This window comes from Acartia tonsa, chromosome 4, assembly GCF_053477335.1.
Source record: "Acartia tonsa isolate MP-2025a chromosome 4, ASM5347733v1, whole genome shotgun sequence".
Taxonomy (NCBI): Eukaryota; Metazoa; Arthropoda; class Copepoda; order Calanoida; family Acartiidae; genus Acartia; species Acartia tonsa.
In genome coordinates, this window is record NC_137263.1 from 12,037,379 (window position 1) to 12,063,271 (window position 25,893).

At 32.5% G+C, this 25,893-nt stretch overlaps 1 protein-coding gene across 1 annotated transcript in view; it reads right to left on the reverse strand.

Moving 5' to 3' along the window:
* Positions 1 to 18,404: 18,404 nt before the first annotated feature.
* Positions 18,405 to 25,893, reverse strand: part of Vang (Strabismus domain-containing protein Vang) — a 39,409-nt gene continuing 31,920 nt past the window's right edge. Inside the window, exons 5-7 of the mRNA XM_080156382.1 lie at positions 24,165 to 24,333; positions 21,478 to 21,686; positions 18,405 to 19,018 (exon numbers count right to left, since the gene is read on the reverse strand). Of these exons, the coding sequence (XP_080012508.1) occupies positions 18,800 to 19,018; positions 21,478 to 21,686; positions 24,165 to 24,333 (597 nt within the window). The 3' untranslated portion in view covers positions 18,405 to 18,799. The remainder of the gene's footprint in view (positions 19,019 to 21,477; positions 21,687 to 24,164; positions 24,334 to 25,893) is intronic.

Below are 25,893 nucleotides of genomic sequence, written 5' to 3' on the forward strand. Positions count from 1 at the left end.
TTTACTTCGTTTTATATTTTTTTGTTATATAAACAGAGTTTTGAGATTATAGGTGTTATTGGTGTATTAGATTCTATCCCAGTTTTATTTTCTAGTACTTCCAGAATTATTTTATTAGTTAAAGTATCATATTAATTAATTAGTTGGGAACTATATTGGTAGTTAATAATTACTAGTACCCATTTTAATTTATCATTTTACGTTATAGCTGGAATAATATACAAATGTGTAGGTATATCTATAACCAATCTACTCTTAGTAGATATAGGTATATCTCACTTTTAGGTTATTCAATTTTGTTTTGATTTTAAAAATATTTACATACATAGATTAAAGTATAAAACAATTAGATTTAGTTGATGTATTTTTAATGATCTATGATCATTTTATTAATATTTATGAATTATTTATAATAAATTTATTTAAAACAAATTGTTTTTTTTTGAGCGAAGCTCCTCTACGATTCTAAATGTCAAGTTTTCCTAAACATTTTTTTTGGAAAAGCTAGATTTTCTCTGCAGCCATTTAAGATAGAATGCTAATGTAATCATCTTAGTCCGTCAGTCTGTCGGCAATGCTACAAAAGACCAATAAATATTTTGTATACAAAGGTTTCGTGATTTTGTTACAAATTATATATTTTTATGACACTGAATATCTGCTTATAACTTACTTTATCCGTTAGTCCAAATTTTATAATGGTGCTTCGCTGCTTATGGAAGTTGTCTTAAATTAGATTGGATATAACAAAAGATAAAACAATCACAAAATTTTTTTTTAAAAATCTGCTAACATAAATATTAAATAAATGCCCTATTTATTATAGACATAGTGCTTTATATGCAAACACACACACACACACACATACATACATAACCATAAGATTAAAATCTAAGATAGAGGTAGAAATTTCCCCTTAAATTATAATAATCTTGGCCACCGAAGATAAGAGGCTTCACTAGCACACAGAACATGGAGGAGCAGATTGAATATATTTTTCTAAAAAAGAAGCATTTTTACTATTAGGTTCGGTCCGTCTATCCGTAACGAATAGCTCTAATCGTTCATTTAGTTATTTAAGAATTGCCCACAATTTTATTTAGAATTTACAATAATACAAGAGTCCAGACTCTCTGTTAAGTGTTAATGTTCATTTCTCCTACCGTCTGATCAGTTAGTTTCGCTTTTATGGATGTTGTCATTCTTGTTCTCTCAAAATATTACCAAATCATTTTTTAGATTTCAAAATAAATTGGAGACAATTCTATAGTAAAAACTGCCAATTCTAATCCAAATTTTTATTTTATTTTAAACTACAGTCGAAATTTAAACAATCATTTTAGTTCTCATTTTTGAGATTTTTATCTTAGGTATACCAAAAAGTATTTCTTAAACCATTCTTTTCAAATTTTTATTTTGAATGTATTAATCCTCCCAAATTGAATGTTTTGAATGGCCCTGATTGTGGGTGTTCACGATTCTATGCCAATTTCAGGTGGGTTATGAATATTACCAACAAGTAATTTTCAGTAACATAATATCTAGGATTAAAAAAAAAAAATCAAGTTGTGCTATGATTACAACTGACAAAAATTTTAAATGAAACTATATATATAGGATTCTGCAACAATTTTAATTGGTAAGGAACTTTACAAACAGAATTTTTAGTAATATTACATATAGGATTTTTTAACAAATTTCGTTGGGGTAAAACTTTAAAAGAAAATTTTATCAAAGTGTCAACTATGATTTTGGTTTTTAGGTAATTTTGATTTCTCAAAAGTATTAATTAATATTAATTTTTGTGAAGTAATTTACTTTTTTTATGCAAAAGATTAAAAGCAAAATTTAATTGCAACAAAAAATGTTTAAAACAAGAAAAAAGTCCAACCTAATAATTGTAAAGTTAGTTATTGCCCGACCTTTTTCGGTTATTTTACTAATTCTGGGGAAAATATGTAAAAGATATACGTGCACAGGAAAGTCTTGGCTGTAAACATTAAAAAAAATGAATGTTCTTTTATATCAGCTAATTTTTTTAGATAGCAAAGTGATTACATTACTATTTTGGTAAAATGAGAGAAAAACTAATACTAACTAAAAGCGAAGCTTTTGTAGATTAGGGGTCAGTTTGTCCGTCTGTTCTTCGTTCGTCCTTTCCGTCCTTACGGATTTATAGATGTTGTCATTTTTTATCTAATAGTTTAATAGTAAAGTCAGCTTATTCTTTTTCTCTTGAATGATTTTAATTTTCTTCCTTGACAGAAACAATAAATTCCTAAACCAGTGAAAAACTCCCCTAAAAAGGAATAGTATTATAGAGATATTTTGCTGTAGACCAAAAAGCTATTCATATCTTATAGATTTAAAGATATATGTATCTATGTATTTAAAATATAAATGTGTTTATGTATATTATAAGTTGTAGATACCCCCTGCTTACCAAATAACCACTGCTGATCTTATCAATACTTCACGTTGGTGTATCATCATCTCCGCACGTAGTCATATTTGCAAAAGTAATTATGATAACTTTTTAGACAAGGAGTGCAATTTTTCAGCACAAATATTTTTTTAGCTTACTATGACGGACTGATTGACAGATGGACAGACCGGCCTAAGTTGTTCTATAGTGAAAAATTACAGTTCTGAGCTGGATCTTTAAAGCTTTTTAGTGGTGAGCCAGATCGGGTTGAGCCTAATTTCAGCCAATCACAGCGCGGCATTTCATAAAATCCTGTGCTCTCATTGGTGGAGAGTTGGCTCACCCGGATCTGGCTCACCACTTAAATGATTTAAAGATCCAGCTCTGATGAATTGAAATTATGATTTGGCGGACTTGATGGCTCACGTACATAGTAGTATAGGCCAAGAAATAATTACAACTTGAAAATTTTACAAACCAATTTCTATGTAAGATAGCATAAGCGTTTGAGGGGCTGAACTTCAGAAAAAATAGCATAAAACTCTCACATAGCTAGTTAAGAACAGCAAAGGAAATCAAAAGAAATAAGGTGCATAACTGATATACAGACCTACACAGTAAGTAATTATACACAGAGGTAAACAAATATTCAGATGTTTATCATCGATATCTAGAATCGCAAATAAAAATATTTCCACTAAATCAAATGACCTTCAGAGCATTACCTACAGACGATCAAGTAAACTATATACTTAATGCTGACAATCATATATTAGTTATTTCTTTTGTCGTATTATAAACCGCTTTTCGCGGATATAGAATGTACAATTATAAGATTAAAACGAAGGCACGGGCTAAAAAAACTGGTTTTAATCTTATGATTGTACATTTTTATATTCGTAGAAAGCGGGATATAATACGATGATAGACATAGTTTTTTTCGTATTCATGAGAACCGGTTCCTATCCACCGGATTCGAATGAATACGAGAAAAAATATTAAAAAGTTTCAGCTGTCTATCTTAAATAACAGCTGATAAATTTTCCTCTCCTCCATACTGATTCTTACTGACAGACAGACGGACGGATGGATTTTGATTTAAAGAGTATCTTTGCTACTAATAATACTCCACAATTATGCAATCATTTTTAAAAATCGATATATTTTCAAATGATTGTCTTTAAGATCTACGATTCGACAGTCTTTGTATGCTTATGTCTACTTCCATAGATGTTCTATATGAAAGACTGTTCCTTAAATTTAACAAAATTGTTAGTTTATTTCTTGGCTAGTATATCATTTAAGCTTAGTAATTGACTATTTGGATCATGGAAAGAAAATAAAGTCATTCCTAATTAGGACAGAAGTCACTGGAAATTGATCTAAGGAAGGCTACTTATGTCCTTCATCTAACAAAATCTAACTTAAGGGAGGTGACTTATGTCCTTTGTCTGACAAATTCTTACATTAGGAAGGCTGCTTATGTCCTTCATCTTGCAAAACTTAGCTTTTCTGTCCTTCATATTGCAAAACCTCACAAAACATAGCTTTTCTGTCCTTCACATAGCAAATTCTTGCAAATCATAGCAAATTCTTGCAAAACATAGCAAATTCTAGCAACACATAGCAAATTCTTGCAAAACATAGCAAATTCTTGCAAAACATAGCAAATTCTTGCAAAACATAGCAAATTCTTGCAAAACATAGCAAATTCTTGGAAAACTTAGCTTTTCTGTCCTTCACATAGCAAATTCTTGCAAAATATAGCAAATTCTTACAAAACATAGCAAATTCTTGCAAAACATAGCAAATTCTTGCAAAACATAGCAAATTCTTGCAAAAAATAGCAAATTCTTGGAAAACTTAGCTTTTCTGTCCTTCACATAGCAAATTCTTGCAAAACATAGCAAATTCTTGCAAAACATAGCAAATTCTGGCAAAACATAGCAAATTCTTGCATAACATAGCAAATTCTTGCAAAACATAGCAAATTCTTGCAAAACATAGCAAATTCTTGGAAAACTTAGCTTTTCTGTCCTTCACATAGCTAATTCTTGCAAAACATAGCAAATTCTTACAAAACATAGCAAATTCTTGCAAAACATTGCAAATTCTTACAAAACATAGCAAATCCTTGCAAAACATAGCAAATTCTTGCAAAACATAGCAAATTCTTGCAAAACATAGCAAATTCTTGGAAAACTTAGCTTTTCTGTCCTTCACATAGCTAATTCTTGCAAAACATAGCAAATTCTTGGAAAACTTAGCTTTTCTGTCCTTCACATAGCAAATTTTTGCAAAACATAGCATATTCTTACAAAACATAGCAAATTCTTGCAAAACATAGCAAATTCTTGGAAAACTTAGCTTTTCTGTCCTTCACATAGCTAATTCTTGCAAAACATAGCAAATTCTTACAAAACATAGCAAATTCTTGCAAAACATAGCAAATTCTTGCAAAACATAGCAAATTCTTGGAAAACTTAGCTTTTCTGTCCTTCACATAGCAAATTCTTACAAAACATAGCAAATTCTTGCAAAACATAGCAAATTCTTACAAAACATAGCAAATTCTGGCAAAACATAGCAAATTCTTACAAAACATAGCAAATTCTTGCAAAACATTGCTAATTCTTACAAAACATAGCAAATTCTTGCAAAACATAGCAAATTCTTGCAAAACATAGCAAATTCTTGCAAAACATAGCAAATTCTTGGAAAACTTAGCTTTTCTGTCCTTCACATAGCTAATTCTTGCAAAACATAGCAAATTCTTGGAAAACTTAGCTTTTCTGTCCTTCACATAGCAAATTCTTGCATAACATAGCATATTCTTACAAAACATAGCAAATTCTTGCAAAAAATAGCAAATTCTTGAAAAACTTAGCTTTTCTGTCCTTCACATAGCTAATTCTTGCAAAACATAGCAAATTCTTGGAAAACTTAGCTTTTCTGTCCTTCACATAGCTAATTCTTGAAAAACATAGCAAATTCTTACAAAACATAGCAAATTCTTGCAAAACATAGCAAATTCTCACAAAACATAGCAATTTCTTGCAATAAGGGTCCCAAACTCAAAAACGAATTTTCAGCGCGATTCGACCACCGGTTCTTGAGATACAGTGACCTGGTGTCCTTGGTACCGATGGTAAGATTTTGGAAATGGTTCGAATCCCTAGTAAATTTGGCTAAGTCCAAAAATATTTTGACACTTAGTCAAATTTTTGAAGAAAAAATACCAAGGTGACACCAAGCGTACCTACTGAGAGGACACCAGGTCAAAAATATTCTAAGAGTCAAAAAATTTTTGGACTTAGTTAAATTTACTAAGGATTCGAACCATTTCCCAAATCTTACCGTCAGTAACAAGGACACCAGGTCACCGTATCTCAAGAACTGGTGGTCGGATCGCGCTGAAAATTTGTTTTTGAGTTTGGGACCCCTATTGCAAGAATTTGCTATGTTTTGCAAGAATTTGCTATGTTTGGTAAGAATTTGCTATGTTTTGCAAGAATTTGTTATGTTTTGTAAGAATTTGCTATGTTTTGCAAGAATTTGCTATATTTTGTAAGAATTTGCTATGTTTTGCAAGAATTTGCTATGTTTTGTAAGAATTTGCTATGTTTTGCAAGAATTAGCTATGTGAAGGACAGAAAAGCTAAGTTTTCCAAGAATTTGCTATGTTTTGCAAGAATTTGCTATGTTTTGCAAGAATTTGCTATGTTTTGTAAGAATTTGCTATGTTTTGCAAGAATTTGCTAAGTTTTGTAAGAATTTGCTTTGTTTTGCAAGAATTAGCTATGTGAAGGACAGAAAAGCTAAGTTTTGCAAGAATTTGCTATGTTTTGCAAGAATTTGTTATGTTTTGTAAGAATTTGCTATGTTTTGCAAGAATTTGCTATGTTTTGTAAGAATTTGCTATAATTTGCAAGAATTAGCTATGTGAAGGACAGAAAAGCTAAGTTTTCCAAGAATATGCTATGTTTTGCAAGAATTAGCTATGTTTTGTAAGAATTTGCTATGTTTTGTAAGAATTTGCTATGTGAAGGACAGAAAAGCTAAGTTTTCTAAGAATTTGCTATGTTTTGTAAGAATTTGCTATGTTTTGCAAGAATTTGCTATGTTTTGTAAGAATTTGCTATGTTTTGCAAGAATTTGCTATGTTTTGTAAGAATTTGCTATGTTTTGTAAGAATTTGCTATGTTTTGCAAGAATTTGCTATGTTTTGTAAGAATTTGCTATGTTTTGCAAGAATTTGCTATGTTTTGCAAGAATTTGCTATGTTTTGCAAGAATTTGTAATGTTTTGCAAGAATTTGCTATGTTTTGTAAGAATTTGCTATGTATTGCAAGAATTAGCTATGTGAAGGACAGAAAAGCTAAGTTTTCCAATATTTTGCTATGTGATGGACCAAAAACCAATTTTATGCAAGATTTTGCTATGTGAAGAATCAAAAAGCTAGGTTTTGTGAGGTGAAGGGAGGCTACTTATGTCCTCAATCTTGCAAAATCTTTGTTAAGGGAGGCATGTTATGCCCTTCATCTAACAAATTCTCACTTAAGGAAGGCTACTTATGTCCTTCCTAGGAAGGTGACTTCTGTCCTAATTTAGGAATGACTTTGTTTTCTTTCCATGATCCGACTATTTTTACCCTACTATTTGTCTCTAATTATTAGTTCAAATACTTTTTAGAAGTAGGCTTTTCTGTAACTTTCAAAGTTGTCTGTCCTTTGAAAGGGAGGTGATATGCTTTATTTGACTGATGAATTTTTATGTTAAAGTTCTCTGACTCTATAACTTATTTCTTCCGTCCATTTTGATATTGAATTTGTATAATGGGAAAACTAGGATTAACTTTGTCACTAAAGACACAATCTTTCTTAAAAAATTATATGACCAATGAAATCTTTTATATAAAACCGATTGTCTGTCCACTTTAAGACAAAATTATATTTATATGTAAATCTGTAATCAATTTATTTAATACTAAATTTCGCTCCTATCAGATGTTGTCATTCTAGTGTTTTTTCTCTATTCATTCTAACTCGCGCAAAACAACCCCTCCACATTTCCCCACCCCCTCCGTTCCTGTTATTCTTTTTTTTGTATTATGTATAAGTAAGGTAATTAGGCTTAGAAATGATTGTTTTTATCCGCCTGTCATTAGAAACCTTTCAGTAGCCGCTACCCTAATCATACACCTTACTTCTTTTCTTTTAAACAAACCGCGATCCATTTTTTTCTATTGCAACAGTGTTCTAAAAGTATTCGAATCACTCACAATTGCACATTGTTTGGGTATAGTCCTTTCCACGACATCCCTCCATAAGGGGCGATTTATCGTATTTTGAAAATGGCTTCTTATAGGTTATTTTAGGTTAGGTTAGGTTATATTGGGTTAGGTGATTGCCCCACAGGGTTAGGTAATTGGCCTAGAAATAGGAGAAAACTTACTGTGAAAAATACGAAGAATCGCCCCTTATGGAGGGATGTCGTGGAAAGGACTATACCCCATTGTTTTAACTGATATAACTGGATCACTTAAAAATTCAAAAATCGAAATATATAAATCCTAGATGCAATCCCTTTATTGGGCTAACAGAAACACATCGTAGGAACAATCCGACCATATTTTATCGTTGTATATTATAAGTTAGGTGTAAAGAGTTGAATTTTACTTAGGATACAGCTTTAATGGGGAAATTATATCGTCAAAAAATATCCTTTGATATCCGTCAAGATATGCAATATAGTTTAAATTTATAACTCCTTCATTTCAGTATCTTTTTACCTCTTTTTGTTTTCCTTACATATTTTTCATTTTTTTCTATGAAAATTGTTGTGCTTGTTACTCCTGCTTGCTTCTTAATTACAATAGCTGATGATTTGTTAAGATTATCGTCCAGGGGTTAATAGAAAGATACCTTGGACATTTGTGTCTATAGATAGCGTAGCAATAACAAACTAATAACATTTTTTCCATCAATATAAAAACAGTAGAATGTTACAAAATTAGAATAGGGAAAAATCAAAATTGTAGGTTTATAATAATTTAGTTATGGACGTACTAATCTTTATATTACAGAAGATGTGTAATAAGGATGACAACATCCACAAAAGCGAAGCTTTAAAATCAGAAGGAAGGACAAACAAACATTAACTATTGCAGAGTGTCAGAACTTAGTAAGCAAAACATTCTACACAAGATACAGTAAAAGGACACAGTTTCGCTTTTAGGATTTTATTATAGAGATGCCTCGCTTGTGATATTGTACCTTGTTGTCCTAAGAATCATCACTCTAAAAATCAGTTGAATAGGATAATTGTATCATAAAAAAAAGTAATCAAAAAGTTAAAAATAAGCATATTATCGTACATAACTATTACAGGGGGGCTCATCGTGTAAAGTTTGAAATCGATAAGATATGTAAAAAGTAACGAAAAGAGCTAACCGTTATGGATGGAAGGACGATCCTAATTATAGAAAAGCCTCGCTTTTAAAAGTTTATCAAAAATATTTGTTTTATCTCAGGAAAAAGGTATAACTAACAAGCGAAATAAATCTAAAACAATATTGGGGGGGCAAATGGAGAGGTCGTCAATTTTACGATGTGTTGCCCCCGAACGACAGCTGAAAACCAGTATAGGTTTTGTGAATTTTTTTTCGAATTAATTTCGTTATTTGTATAAGCTGGTTTTATCTACTTTCAGATAATTCAAGGTTCTAAAAGTTTGGAGAACCTTTTTTAGACTAGATTTATAGAAAATAAAAACAGTAAAGTAATTTATCTTTTCAATCTTCTGTTTACTTAATTAAAGTCATAGGTTTTATAGTTGTGAATTTTTGACCAAAAGTGTTCAGCTATTGCAAGTAATCATTCTTAGTTTACTTGAAAGAAGATTAATTAAAAAATTTGATAGCTTTCATAAAGATATACGGAGAGATATGAGGAGGCATAGATGGAGATTATATAGTGGAGGGGTAATGCCCCCCCCCCCCCATCCATTGAGATATAAGTATACATATATATGACTAAATTCAAATTTGAGAAAAAAAAATTTAATGGTGAATTCTCTTAGGATGGTGGTACCCTCCCCTGAAATAGACAAAACCTCTTCGGAATCATAATTCATCTGGACTGAAAATGAGAGTCAAGCGGTTAGCTAGATCCTATGGTAGAGATATACAAACATCTTTATAAAAAAGATGACCCTAGAGAAGTCATAGGCCTGGATCTCCAAATTTACCCATTTTTAAGTGGTTGTGCACGCCCTTGTATTAAAATATATGATGGTCAAACACATAAGCCCGAAAGTTTAAACTAACAATAACAATACAAAAGATGTTCCTTTGTCGCTACAAATTCATTTTAATAGCAAAATCTACGCTGAATTGTACATAGCTGAAACAGAAACACATTGTTCATGGGATATTTTAGACAGCAGCCGAGTATAAAACGTTATCCACTAAACTTTTCTGATAGACGGACATACTGACGGACGGGTACTTTATTCTAAATATTTTAGTTACAATTTTTGCTGATTTATGAAACCACCATTATGAGATTAGAGTTTTACAAAACTATTTTATATATTTGTACATACATGTGAAGGTACCGCTGGAAATATATTAATATTTTTCAGCAGGGACCCAAGGGATAAGACAATAAACGTGAATTAACATAGACTCCAAAATTGCCACTTGACACTGCTAGTTTGTGCAACCCAATCAATATGTTATTACAAGTTTTTAAGCCAACGAGTGGGAATAAGACCCTGGGGACCAATATAAATAATACACTAATGTTCCCTTCCTCCCTGTTTTTTAACAAGTAGTTCCGAAATCACAGCATCCTACCCAATTTTTGCCTATCCGCAACCCAAACCGCAGCAAAGCCGCACTAATTTTTACCAATCTGAAGCCGTATACTAAAAGTGACAAGGAAACATTTTCATTTTTATAGTATATTCTATTGTATATTGATCATTCTGTATAAAACCAGAACTAATATTCAACGACCAAATTAGACAGAGAAATTTATGATGAGTCGGGGAACATTGTAAAGAACATAGCTGCTCTAAGAGTTTCTATTGGAATGTCTAAATAAGGCAATCTTTGACCCAAAAGTTTACTGTAAAGTGATGATTTATTTATATTTTAAAGTTAGTATATTTTGTATTCGTTCTGGTGTGCCTTCAATATATGAAGTTTGAATAGTTTTAAAAATAGAGTTGATTGTCCGTCATGTTTAATTGTCTGGATGGGTTATGCCAAATGAGATAACTTATTTGCTGTCAAAAATATAGAATGAATTTAGGATATTAATGGCTTGTTTTAACTTTAATACGAGATGAATTTAAAAAAACAGATACGAAGGATCTTTTCAAGGTTGTAGAATATTTTTGATTTCGAGTATGGTTTTAAAGAGAGTTAATTTCAAAATTTGGGAATAGTCCTTTTCGCAACATCGCCCCATAAGGGGCGATTCGTCGTATTTTTAAAATGGCTTTTTATAGGTTATGTTAGGCTAGGTTAGGTTATATTGGGTTAGGTGATTGCCCCATAGGTTAGGTAATTGGCCCCGCAAGGTTAGAGCCCCCCGCAGGAGCTAGAAATAGGAGAAAAACTACTGTGAAAAATACGAAGAATCGCCTCATAAGGTGCGATGTTACGAAAGGGACTATACCCCAAAATTTATAATTTATGTCTTCCAAAGAGTAATTGATTATTGTCCAAATTAAAATTACTCTCTTTGAAAGCAAAGCTATACGAGATAGAATTATGGTCACAAATCATCTTAAAAATGTGTAAAAAATTTGCCCTGTAAGATTAAAGGTCACGTGCTTTAGCGAATTGTTTTTTTCTACTCTATGGTCAATACTTCTCATAAAGCAAGAATGATAATTTCCAATGGAGCCAAGCCTATTATCTATACAAAATAAAACAAGTGAAGAGATGAAGATAGAATTTTATTAATGTTAAATAATTAGTAGTGAGACTACTCCATAACTTCAAAGGTCCATTTGTACTCGTGGCCGTCAGGAATATCTTATACGTGAAGTTGGACAGCTAATTATTACTGTGCATATTTCCCAAAAAAGAACGTCTACACACTTTGCCAGCCCGTCAGGATGTGGTAAACTTTTGAAATTTCTGGTGAAGATTTTCTGACTAATGTGCACCTTTTTAAATACTTTTTGAGTCAATCTGTCTATATGTCCGGCTTCTGTAGCATATAGACTTTTTAATTTAGTTGGTAGATTCTTCGGGTCACTAGCATATGATTCATAACTAAATTTCTTGGTTAAACAAATTTGTGCTTCGCTACTTTTTGATGTTGTCATCCTCGTTCTTAAATATTTTAGATTTGTAGGGTTTAATCAAGCATATCATAAATCTATTTCAATTTAATTAGATTAAAAGGACATAAAAACAAATTAATTTTTTCCATGGTTTAATTTTTATATCATTTAATAAAGTTATTAATGAGAGGATCATAACAAACAATTAAAATTGATTTTACACTTTAATGTATTTTTGATTAAAGTTAAACTGTGTTATTAATATGACCCATTCATTCTAATAACTAGGGAGTCAATACTTTTAAAAAGCGAATCTTTCCTACATTTTAGATGTGACTTCAAACCTTCTCCAATAAAGATGATAATGATTCCTGCGACGATAAAATATTCCCATATTCTATTTTTGTTTGGTTGTCTGGTTTCTTAAAAATTCCCTTACTTTTTAGTTAGGACTTTCAGAAAAAGTTTAGATTACAATTATTTGATATGTTACATTTTGAATAATATCCTAAGTGTTTGGATGGAATATTTATAAAAATTAGGGTTCTATATAATATTATCCAATTTATACTTTACATATTTTGCGCAGTGTGTATTGTTCAGGTTACCTTTGACCATCATAATCAATTCACACCTCGCAGTACACAATTTAAGAGTTACACTTTTTTATTCTTTTTGTCAAGGCTCCAAAAAATTGCTGTACTAAAAACATTTCTTACAATTACATTGTGGATTTGAAAATTTGAAGAGTACTATGTATATTTAGTTTTGTTTTAAAAAAATGACCTTTTTTAAATACCAAATTTTGGCGAGGTGTGGAAAGTTCATTCAATTTTATGATGTTCATGGTTTAAATTTTACTAACAAGCGCCTCTTATGTTTTATCCTTATATAAAAGTCACAGGATGTTTGTCTGTCTTTCTTTCTTCGTGTTTGTGTGTGATTGTTTGTGTATAGCAACAAATATCGCTAAACAATGAATCGGTATAGTTCTCCTTTTCAGTGAAGCTTCTTAGGTCCAGGAAAAAATTATAATTATTTTGTATAAGGGTATCTCAACCCCTCAAATCCTCCCTCCTAATTTTTTTTCTTTCCACTTTAAAAAAAATATAATTGAAAATGAAGGGTCAACATACCCTTCCTCCTTCCCACAAGTGCCCCTAGAGGCCGTAGCCGCTATACTTGATGTAGTGGTTAGGTTCACGAAAGCAAAATTGTTAACTTTTCAGTTTATCTACTATTCTTATTTATATAATTTCATTTAAGATCCTTCTGAACAGACAAGCACACAAAAAAATTTGAGTAAGGATATAATAATTAATTTCTTTTGTTGTAATATGACCACACTAAAGTTTTCCGTGAGTTTCGGCCCAATGCTTTGATGATGATTCTTCATTATAGTTTATGCCAGCAAAGTTTCTAATCAAATTTATTCTTCGGTAATAAGGGCGCAAACAAGATTTTTGCTCAGAGGAGGAGCAAAATTGGCAACAAATGGCCTTTCCCCCTACCCCCTACTGCTAGGAAATTTCCATAATTTTCTTCGAATATAAACTTATTTATCGACACTTGACAAATTCATCATAAAAATTACCTAAAACACAGTAAAACCAATTTAGGACATCTCTACAAAATTTTGAAAACTGTTTAGAATATATTGAAAATATTTACGCAATTCCTTAATTTTGAGAGGTTAAGGTTGCATTTTTTTAAACCCCCAAGAATTTGCTACCCTAAAAAGTCTAGCTATACCAAGATCACTGACTAAATCTCGTAAGCATATGTATATTAATTCTTCATAAAAAATAGCTAAAGATCAAAACGGTCAAAACCAAAGATGGAGGAAAAGATAGGGAAAGTTTTTTTAAGTGCTTGCTAAATTCAGGGATACAGGGATACAAATATAAACGTTAAAAAAATTTTGGCTAATTTTTTTTCATGTGACATTATATCTTTGGAAGATTTAAAATATACAAGGGGGGATGTTAAGGTTTATCATGCATTGTCTCCTCCCTCCCTGTTGCGAAGTGCTTGTTAATCCTAAATTAGTTTGGTTGTTGTTTTGTTCATGCACACGTATGGTACGAACAAAATCAATTCCAAACATTTTTGAGTGGGTACAATTTTTACATCAGGGGGTTTTAAATTTTTAGTTAGTTTTTTTTAACCAGAAGTAAAAAAACAACATCTTAGAAGATCTTGCTTTCAGCCCAAACTGGGATCCTGAACCCGGCAATGCTTTACTTTGAAAAAGATAGGTGTAAATTGCTGTCGATTGCTGCTTAAGATTCACCACTCATTAACATGCATAGTTTTTGACTTTCAGTCAAAGGCCGTCTAATCAAAGGGTTGATTTGCCTGTTATAAGTTTAATACCCTAGGTTTTTATGTGCTGTGTTGTTTTACGTTATTATCGGTCACTCATTCTGACTTTCACTAAGTAAAAATGTGGTGTCTGTCTGTGTTCAGCCGCCTGTTCTCATCCCTGCATGAAGGGTGTTCTAACACTTCCCAAAAATTTATAACATTGCAAAATCATTAAAAATATAAACCACTTCTATATTTGCATATCCCTCTGCAAACTTAAAAATAAACTTTACTAAGTTCTAATATTCCTTTTTGCAATACTAGCATCCAGGAGCTCTACAGTCAAAGGGGTAAGATGGGGATAAAAAAATAGCCTAAAACAATCCCAAGGCATAAATCTAGAAAAGTAAGCTAAAATCATCACAACATATATAAAGCTTTGCTAAAAGGAGAACTCAATAAGTTTAGTAGTTACTGAAACATTAAGGATTAGACAAAAATACTTTACTACTTTGAGTAATAGGATAAAGTGCTTTGCAGACCCAGCCAAATTCATGAAATTCTGTAGACATACTATTTCAATGGGTTATGTCACTATAAATATAAAAATAAAAATTATCACGCCTGACATATTTACGTCGACTATAATTGAAGGTTATCATAAACATAAATCTATATAGTAGGTCCAAAATCAACTCTTTTATTGCACATTCTTTTTCTGTAAGTCCTAACTGTGTATGGTTTATGAGTTATACCTGTTTTGGGCTAAGGCATCCCCTCCACTCTAAATATTAATGTAGCGTGTCTGACAAAGCAGCAGTATATTCAAATTATAAAGCGGTTTGGGCTAAGATTCGAACCCATCACCGCCCAAACGACGATTTTGACAAGGGATGTGATAAGACAGTATACGGAAGAGATGATACACCGTGTAGTAAAGGTGTTAAAGATAAAAGACACCGACAATAATTCACATATTTCATGCATAACAAAGCAAACAAGGATGACAACATCCATAAGTAGCGAAGCACAAAAATTATGTATAAGATTTTAAAGATTAGTTGTCAAAAACATGTATATTAGGGAAAAATCACGAAACCTTTTCAATATTTGTTTTTAATTTTTTAATACTTATATATCAGTACTATGACTAACAGACTGACGGTCAAAGTAAATTGAATGATCAAAACAACGGAAAATTTAATTTTGATATTTTTAACTAAAAAAATTTTGAAATTGGACCATAAACATCAAAGATATCAGGAAAAATGAGAAAAATATAAAAATAGCCAAAAACCTGCAAAAAGGCAGTCTGACCGCCATTAATGTTTCCTTGAAAAGACAGGAAATTTAATTTTGATATCTATAACTGACAAAATTTTGGAAATCGGACCATAAACACCAAAAGTATGGATAAAAATGTGAAAAATACAAAAATAGCCTAAAACCTGCTTAAAGGCAGTCTGAGCGTAATTTTTTTATGAAAAGACAGGAAATTTTATTTTGATATCAAAAACTGAAAAAATTTTGGAAATTGGACCATAAACACCAAAGATATGGAGAAAAATGTGAAAAATACAAAAATAGCCTAAAACCTGCTAAAAAGCGGTCCAACCGCCATTGATGTTTTATAGTTAATTGGGCTCCTTAATAATGGAAATGTTGTCAAAAAATTTCAGCCTTTTATCTTTTATAGGAGCCGAGAAAATCACGTTTCCCCCAAACTAAGACATACGGACATACAGACTGACGGACATTTCAAATTATAGAGTAGCTTCGCTACTAACAAGGACAATTTTATCAATACGTGTATGAGGTTAAAATTCATAATAAGTATAACTGTTTATATCATGATATATTTTCTATAATTTGTAATGGCGATATTAGTTAAATACAATCAAATTCTTTCCAAGAGGGGATGAAAAAACTAAACAATGAAAGATATTAGGAAAAAACAATATCTATGATCTTTTGATTGATTTAGATTAAATAACAATACAAAAAAATATGAATCCAATTCCAATCATAATTTTGAGGAGTGGGATGGGATGGAAAGAATATTTGTTAAATCTAAGATTTATCAATCTCCCCCCCCCCCAAAAAAAAAAAAATCTTGTCCCTGATTAAAATTGATTAAAATCACATCACTTTTTTTACCAACATATAATAATAAAGTTTATAGGTAAAATAGTTACTTTATAGCTACAAAATATCTTTTGTTTTAAGGGTATTAAACTTTACAGGGAAGTAAAAGTTCAGGGACCTAAAAGGATAAGACAATGGCTTATAAAATAATGTACATCCCCAATGGTGATACACAAAATTACTTCTTCTGTAATTTATAATTAGTAGATGGACACTAAACTAAATGAACCAACCATTAAAATGTCAATAAAAGTCCCCAAGTTGTTGAAAACGTTATTATAATACATTGGGGACTAGTCCAATGACCCTTCCCTCCCTGAAAATTTTATAACTCTTGTTGGAATTTGTCACCTTTATTCTAATTATGCTTGACAAATTAATTTTATTGGACACAAAGTAATTTGTTTTCATCAAAATTTTGGCTCTGGTACGCTAAGATCTCGTAACCGGATGGATCAATCGTCTTGAGATTATCTTATATATCAATATCATAAAACAAATTATGTAAGTTATTTTCACAAAAAAAAGTTAATTAAGAATACACTAGATTAACAAGGTTAATACTATTTACTAGTAGTATAGCAATATAATAGTAGAAAAAATAGGCCAAGTTTAATATATATATATACATTAAATAAACTGACTATAATCTTAATTAATGTTACCTATAGATTGACTTAAACGATTGAGTTATATTTTACAGAGAAGCTTTTTATTTGTTATACTCACTTATACGCATCTATTATTCTTGATCTGTACCTGGATGACCCAGCCAGAGTTTTACAAGACCTTCTAAATCATTTTAATTATTTCTGTAGGATTAGGAAAATAATTAGAAGCTCTTTATAGTGCCTATTAAAAAAAAACATGACGTCATAAAATACAAATGTTTAATGATAGGCAAGTACACAGACAAAATTACCAATGACAGGCCAGTATACATTTTAATCGACCAATGGTACTCCATTATGAGGTCATTTTTATAGGCACTGTAAAAAGCTTCAAATAAATATGCCACCTAATTTCAACCTGCAATCTTTGAAACATTTAAAAAAGGTGAGAGAGTGCATCTTACCAGAAAGGAAGGGAGAATGGGCTGTTTTTTACACTAGGCCCCAAAGGTTTTAATAACGTTTTCTTATTCGTTGGTTTAACAACTTTGGGACTTTTAATGAATTTTGGTTGATTCATTTAGTTGAGAGTCTAAACGTTTCAATCAATAATTGTAATCTACGGAACAGATTTTTGTTTATAATCAAGGGGGATGTACATCAATTTATCGGCCATTGCCTTTCACGTCAGATCCCTAGCATCTCATACACCTTTCCCCACAAGAGATTATGATAAAAAAGAATATCCATTCATTCTTTTTCTTTCAGTTGGTCCCACATTTTCTTCCAATTATAAACTTCATGTTTCTTTTAAAAAGTTCCAAGTTAAAGCTAGGCAACCGCATCCGCTTGTTTTTCCTTGCATAATTAATCATTTGACATCCACCTAACTCAAAAAAAATGCAGAAGTAGCAGTTTTTAGGCCGCAAATTGTGTATAAACCGCAGCCGTTTGGCAGACATAAATCATTTAGTCTCAAAATATATAATGTTTCTTCGGCCTTTTTTGCAGCCTGAATCAACAATCTGCAGTTGCAGTTGGTTGGCTGTCCAGCTTTGGTTAAATTATTCAAAGTTTGCTCAAGTTTGTCGAGTGTTTTCAAAGGATTAAGTTTAATTCAATATTTTGCTTTTAGGACACAAGAAAAAAAGTTTTATAAACAGCGGAACAAACATACAATATTTATTATTTTATATTTTAAGTTGTAGAGAAATTTTATTAAGCAAAAATAATCTTTAAATTACAATATGAATATAAAAGGGTGTCTCTGAGTGAGGCAAAGAAACGGACTAACCGCTAAGTCACTTCTCATAGGTCCAGAGAAGGTCTATAACTATAACTGCACCCTCCCAGAACAAATCGCGACTAGAAAAATAACCCCCTCAAAATTAGATTTAAAAAAAAACTAAAATAAAAGGTGAAGTTTCGACTCTATGGACTTAAACGCAAGTAAAAAAATTAATATAAATAGAACAATTCATAGGTTTAATGTCTATTTAAGTAAAAAGGTAAAGAAGGGATAAATGCAGTTATCAAGCATACGGACAGATTATCAACCATTATAGAGTAGTCCTGCTACAAATGCATAGCAAAAAACTAAATAATAATATTAGTTAGTCTATCAATAACTTTATTAAATAAAACAAACATTGTTTTGGCTATAACAAAATACATATAACATAGTAATTTACTGAAATAAAATTATACTAAATAATTAATTCACTGTTAACGTTTTCTAAAAAAAAAATAATATCACTTTTATTACATATAAAGTTTAATTTGTACAATTCACTCACATTCGTCATGATACTTTTTATCATTTTAAATGTTTTTCTTAATTAAATTTTCTTTTTGTTTAACCCTGACTTCATATGACTTCAATTTTAAATAAATTTGATTAAATTCAAATAGTCTTGGTAACAGAATTAATTCACTGTGACAGTGTCTTTTAGAAGTTACTCTTCTGGTTATTAGTAGCGAAGCTACTCTATAACTATTAATGATGTAACTAAACTGAAGTTTCAGAGTTAAGTCTAAGCACAAACTTATTTGATTTAGGATCAATAATCTCCTCTGAGATGGCCAGGTAGGGGAGGGCGTGCACAGAACAGAGGAGGGACACATCCCCCTGCCTCAGCTGGAACCTGGTCCCGTCCTTGATGTCCCTGGTTAACATGGTATCACAGATCAGGGACCAGGCCTGTACGTCCACTCGTTCTCGCTCATTCTGAAAAAAAATAATCATTAGCATTAAGTTTGGTTTTGCAAATACCTCAAGAGCTATTTTATTGTGCATTTTGAAAGCAAATCTATACTAGAAATGTCTTCTACTTGACGGTCAGTTCTATTTCTAAAGATACATAGATAAGAAAAAATGATAGAAAAAATGAAATGATATGGTTGCTTGGTGAATGATTTTGTACCAATTAACGAGTTAAAGACACTCTTGAAGTGAAAATGATAAACGATAAATTTATGTTCACTCTCAATTATAATAAATAAAATTGGTTCTTGATCTTTGCTTTTATGAATGTAGTCATCCTTGTTTTAGTTCTTTTCAAAATATCAACATAAAATATTTTGTCCTGAATTAAATTTGCAATTTTAGTATCTAAATAAATTCCAATAGTTTAGAATGCCCACAAAGTCATGTTTAACAAATATTTTGTTCCCTACAAGGGCGTCAATTTATTTTGATCATGCATCTGGACTTTAGTTTTTTTTAGTTGGGGTGCTGAACAAAGTTTTTCTTTTAAAAAGATAGGATGTTAGCCTGTCTGAGTGTCTGTATCGGAAGATCTAGATAACCGCAGGACCTTTAAAGTGACACTTCAAAAAGAAAATTTGGATTATGGAAAGAAAACAAAGTAGCGGTATTCTTCGTATTTTTACACTCGCTTTTCTTCTATTTCTAGCTCCTGCAGGGGCTCCAACCCTAACCTAACCTAACATAAACTATCAAAAGATACTGTGAAAATACGATGAAACCCACTTCTTCGTTTTCTTTCCATTATCTGAATAGGGGAGGGTTGCTCTACCCTGCTAATAAAGATCGTTGAAGAAAAAGTTTAACCATTTTCCATCTAAATTTGTTCTTTTACTTATTGTAGAACTGTTTTTAGCCAATGCAATGTATAAAAATAAGAAATTTATTATACGAATATTTATGATGATAGTATTGATTTATTGGCGAGATTGAAAAAGAAATAGTGAGCCTAATATTAGAATAATTGAAATCATTATGAATCTATTACAGTATTTATAACACAATCACGAAATTATATATATGTATACAATATCTAGTTATTAATCTTAATTCAATATTTATACATATATTTATATAACTAGAGTTATTTAGGGGGAAAAGATACATTTTCAAAAACAACATTCTAAAACAAGGACGTCCAAGCTTTTTTTTTATTGGGGGGGAGGGGGGCTAAAATTTTAAAAAAATGAGGGGGAGAATTTATCAACCCTTTACCCCACACCCTTAGGCGTCTCAGTTCTAAAAGTTTTCTTAAGTTATTTTTATTTTTAATATTTATAAAAATCACACAACCTTGCAAGTTTTCACTTTTTATTTTCACTAGTAATTCAAATCAATATTTGGGGAAAAATCAGGGAGAGGGGGAATTGGGTTGCTTGTAACACTAGTCCCCAAAGTTTTATAATAACGTTTTTTTATCCGTTAGCTTAACAATTTTGAGGACATAAAATTAATTTTGATTGGTTGGTTCATTAAGTTAAGGTCCAAACGTTTCAACCAAAGTAGGGGTAATTTGGTGTTTTATTATTGGGGATTTACAACAATTTATCGGCCATTGGCTTATCCCTTTAGATTCCTAGGAAAAATATACAAAATGATAAAAAGATCAAAATGAACCTAAGGTTTCAGGACGATGAAAAATAAGTTCAGAACTTGGCAGTCATGCCTCAGCCGTGCATAAACCTCTAATTAAAACCCGCTTGTGCGAAATTTTTAAAAGCGAAGCTTTTCTATAATTAGGGTCGGTCCGTCCGTCCGTCCGTACGTCCGTACGTCCGTCCGTCCGTCCGTCCGTCCGTCCGTAACGGATAGCTTTTTTCGTTAATTTAGGCATGTTAGAATTGTCCTATCGATTTCAAATTTTGTATGGTGATTTCTTTAATAGTTAGGTACGATTTAGAAAGCGTAGCAACTCTATAATCATCACCAAAATGTCCGTACGTCCATTTTAAACATGTTGATTTTTTTACTTTTTTAACAACAAATTTTTAAGTGATCTAATCATCCGATTGATCTGATTTTTGGTATATTGATTCCTAGGACAACAAAGTATAATGTAATAAGCGAAGCAACTCTATAATCAAGTCCTAAAAATGTAAGTATGTCCATAAACATTATCCTGAATCAAGCTCTTTTTCAGCAAATTTTGCTTTGACTCTTATACATTTATATTCTGATTATTCAGTTCTGACACTATACAAGTATTAATGTCCGTTTGTCCTACCGTTTCACTGCTTCGCTTTTATGGATGTTGTCATCCTTGTTTTTTTGTAAATATTGATTGTCTGTTCAATAAAAGTTTTAGACACTTAGCTGAATTTTATCAAGTTATAATATGAAGATTTCACTGAGGCTAAAACGCAGCTTCCGAGCCCCGAATAAATTTATCTTCAATAAAAGAATTGTGAAAGCAATTGTACCTGTAAAACTGGCGAGGTCCTTATATATTTCTCCAGGAAAGCTCTGGGAGAAATATCATAAGTGAGTGAGGTTGCGAGGTGCTGCAGTATTGACTCCATGGAGTGGCGGGGCTGCTGCCGGGTGATTCTCAGGTACTTCTGCAGCGGCCGGCTCAGGCTGGGGAAGATGGCCTGGGCCGCCTCGTATGGAGATAGGGCCTGCTTCCGTCCTAGAATAATCATTTTCATTTGTTAAATATTAAAAAACGCAGCTTCTTTACATATTAATAGTAAGTATGTCCGTACGTCCGTATGTTTGTCGCTCGAAGTACGTATAGATTTAAATACATTCTTTAATCAGGTTACCAACACATACTAAGTTCATGCTCGCAAACAATTTTGCAGCAGAGGTTATCTATCTAAGTTGTTATTTTTATAATCAAAATCTTACAGTTTAAAGTTCTTTATCTTTAAAAATATGAGTTGCTTTTCGATATTTAACAAAGTTGCCCTTGTAATGAATAATGATAGAACTTAGCAATAAGAAGAATACGAGAATTTAAAATGTAAAATTAAATGAAAATTAGAGGCCAAGAGAATGAATGTAATTTAGAATGAAAATGACCCCTCATAACCCGTATTTGAGACATCATTACCCAACTTAATCTTAACTACTCCTCATTATTAGTAGCATAGTAGCGTAGCTACTCAATAACTAGTCCAAAAATAAGTCCATAATTATGTCTATCAAAGACAAAAAATTTACTGCATATCTACGTACGTCTATGTGTTAAAAAATGGATGTAGAATATACGTTGATATTATGACAAGAGAAAATTTGTCGGCAATTTAGGTTGCAATTTACCCTCGCTTTTAATGGTCGGGCCGTTTATTCAGTAGGAGGGAATAAGAGGGAGAACGTTATTTTAGCCCGCTACAGAGTTTACTTTATTAAAGAACATTAAAATCTGGTGTAAGATCCAAATAATAATATCCATTGTTAAGAAGCATCTTTGGGTAGGATAATAGTTATTTCTCGCATCGTATTATAAACAGCTTTCCGCGGATATAGAATGTACAATTATAAGATTAAAACCAGTATTTTAGCCACAAGGTGCCGAAGGCACGGGCTAAAAAAACTGGTTTTAATCTTATGGTTGTACATTTTTATATTCGTAGAAAGCTGGATATAATTCGATGCTAGACATAGTTTTTTCGTATGGATGAGAACCGGTTCCTATCCTCCGGATTCGAATGAATACGAGAAAATATGTTATTTTCCTGTTTGCTTATCAAATTTAAATTAAAATTGTCTGTATTGAATTAGATTACACTAGCATTGTTCTTGTTTCGCCACTTATGGACACAGAAATGTTCTTGTTCTAGCTAGAACAATCTTTAGTCCTGTAATTAAGCTGAAATCAAAATACTTTTAAATAGTCCAAACGTTTTATTGGGATTCTCATGCGATTCGGTAAGTTGTACATTTATTAACAAGCCAGAAAATTTTTAATCTTTTTTCTTATAAAGAAAACTTTAGCCTTGCTGGCAACCATTGCGAAGCTTCAATGAAAAATTTGACATATGGAGTTTTAAAAAAGTCGCAAAGGAAAGATGTCCTTATAGCTTTGCCTTTGAATTGTGCTTTACAGTTAAGCATTTTATCGGCCATTTTTATATATTGTTAGTTTGGTGTAGTTATTATTTTTAAGCGTATAGCGCAAAGCTATGCTGTTTAAGTGTTACTAAAAGTCAATCATAAACTTTGCTGGGATGGCGTTTTTACTGGCTTCCGTGTTTATATCCATTTTCTACGCTCAGCAGTATCTGCACTGCACATGTGTGTATTGCCAGGGAGGAAGGGTACATAGGGCTGTATATTACACTGGTCCCCAAAGTTTTATTGGCTTAACAACTTTGGGGACTTTAATTGAATTATGATTGGTTGGTTCATTAAGTTGAGTGTCCAAACGTCTCCACCATATTTTTTGTAATCTACGTAAGGGGTAATTTTGTGTATTATCATTGAGGATGTATGTCAATTTTAAGGCCATTGTCTTATCCCTTTAGATTCCTGATATATTGTACAGTTTCCTTTATAATGTTAGAGGACAACATATTGCCCCCCCCCCAAAAAAAAAAAATTGAGCCCCGCAAAAGTTACAGATTAATGGAGTGAAATTTTCATGGACTTTCTCAATAACCCTCATTTTTGCAAAATGAGATGTATGCAAAAAGTGGAAATTTTGGCAACAATTTTAGCAATTAAAAGCCATTTTTAGCTGAATTTGTTTCTTTCGGGAATTCTGGTGTGTTTTACAAGACTATTAAAACCTCTTTTTAATTTCTTTGAATAATGGTCAATTTGTAAAGGATTTTTTTTGGCTATATTTTATTTCATGGTGCATGGGTTAATTCATTAAATTTTAAACTATGTATTCTATGTTTTAAAGTAAAAGTAAGGGCTTTTTGTTATTAAAGGCACTTATATTGCTTTACATTTATTAGTTAACATTTCTTGGTTAATAAGCTTTCTTACCTCATATGTGTTGGAGAAAAAGAGGGGGGGGGGGGTCAATTTGACACACTACAAAAAATTTTTGTCTAAAAATTATCTGGGAGCTGTAAACCCAACTAAATTTTTGTATTCTAATTCTAAAACAGAATAGGATATGAGATAGTAATGGAAATGAAAACATGTATCTTACCTGAGACTTCTCTGAGCCTGCGTATGTGTGTGAAGGACTCCTCCGCGGCAGTGATGAGTCTGGCCCTCCTCTTCCTCACCTTCCTCTCGTACTCCCCCTCCTCGTAGAACCTCTCGTTGTGGGAGCTGTGGCCGCGCTTACCCATGCTAACAACCGTCGAATTTCCGTCCTGAAAACATTAATTTAGATTAATTGCAATTTTTAAAAAGTACACCTAATGCAAAAAAGTAGGGGGAATGGAGAAGAAGACAAAATTAAAGATAATAAAGAATTAGGACTTTGATAAAGACTGGCTTTGCGACTTTAAGAGTAGCTTCTCCTATGTAACATGAGAAATTTAAAAAAAATATTTTTTTTTAAATTCCAAATTAAAGTTACTTTTTTAAGGAAAGCTTTGTCTTGGTCAGATATTAGTTTATTGGGTTTTAAATGAGACAAAAAGGCTTTTTAGACCCATAAAATTTTACATGCATAAAAATCAACTTATATTGTGGTATTCGGCAACCGTGAGCCATGCCTATGGCAACCCTGACCGGGGTTCGGGGAAGGGCCAAAGGCCCTCCCCCGAGTCCTGGGGAAGGGGTCTGCCGACCCCCTCCCTATGCCTAAAATTAATGATTGATTCTGACAGCCTTATTATGGTTAAGCTGTATTGTTAATTCCCCCCACCCTTTCCAGGGATGGGGGATCATTATTGCCCAAACTGACTATTGTATATGTATTATATTGCTTTTATTTATGATTATTTATTCCTATCTGTGTAGCTATTGTTTGTTGTATATAACTTTAGTAATCCTTAGACCTTCAATAAAGGAACAACTGAATAGATCCTGTTTATTATTTAGAGATTTCTAGAGAAGCGTAGCTTCTCTATAGTATAGGTGTCCACGTCTGTTCACACTGCCGTAGTCATTTGAACTCGGGTGTCTGCCATTTATCCTAGGCGGATACCACAACTTGGTGACAGCTGTGTGAGATTACGGCAAACCACAAGTGTAGAGCAGACGCACAGCTGAGGCTAAGGTACTCCCAGCAGTGAAACTGGCAAAACTGACACAAGCAACCTGAATTACCCACCCTGGATAGCAAGGTCTAACTCTGCATCCGGCAGTTGTGGAAGCGAAATCTAGCGAGATCGGACGAGAGACTGCGGAGAGCAGCGAAACCTGACGGAGAACCGCGAGAAGCGCCGACATCTAACGGAGAATTGAGCGCTCAAGGGCTGAAACAGGCCTGCGGACGGGCTGAAACAGGCCAACTAAGTGTAAACGGCTGAAAATAGGCCAACATTTACTGCAAGAGATAGCAGGATTCGAACCAGCGGCGCTGCAGGACGGGACATTCCCTGCCGCCACCAGCCGGATTCGGATACACGGCGCTGCAGGACGGGACATTCCCTGCCGCCGACAGACTGAAACAAGCCAAGGATTCGAACCAGCGGCGCTGCAGGACGGGACATTCCCTGCCGCCACCAGCTGGATTCGGATACACGGCGCTGCAGGACGGGACATTCCCTGCCGCCGACAGGCTGGAACACGCCAAATAGCTGCGAGCTGCGAGCCAACATACGAGTGTAGTGTACCAAGCAGAGGAAACTACGTCAACTCCAAGTATTCTGAGAGGCTACAGCGCAGCCACCCATCTAGAAAAGCAGATATTATATCACATTTTAGGGATTACCACCCTAGTGTGAAGGCTGAACAATAGATTTATGAGCAAGGATTGGTAA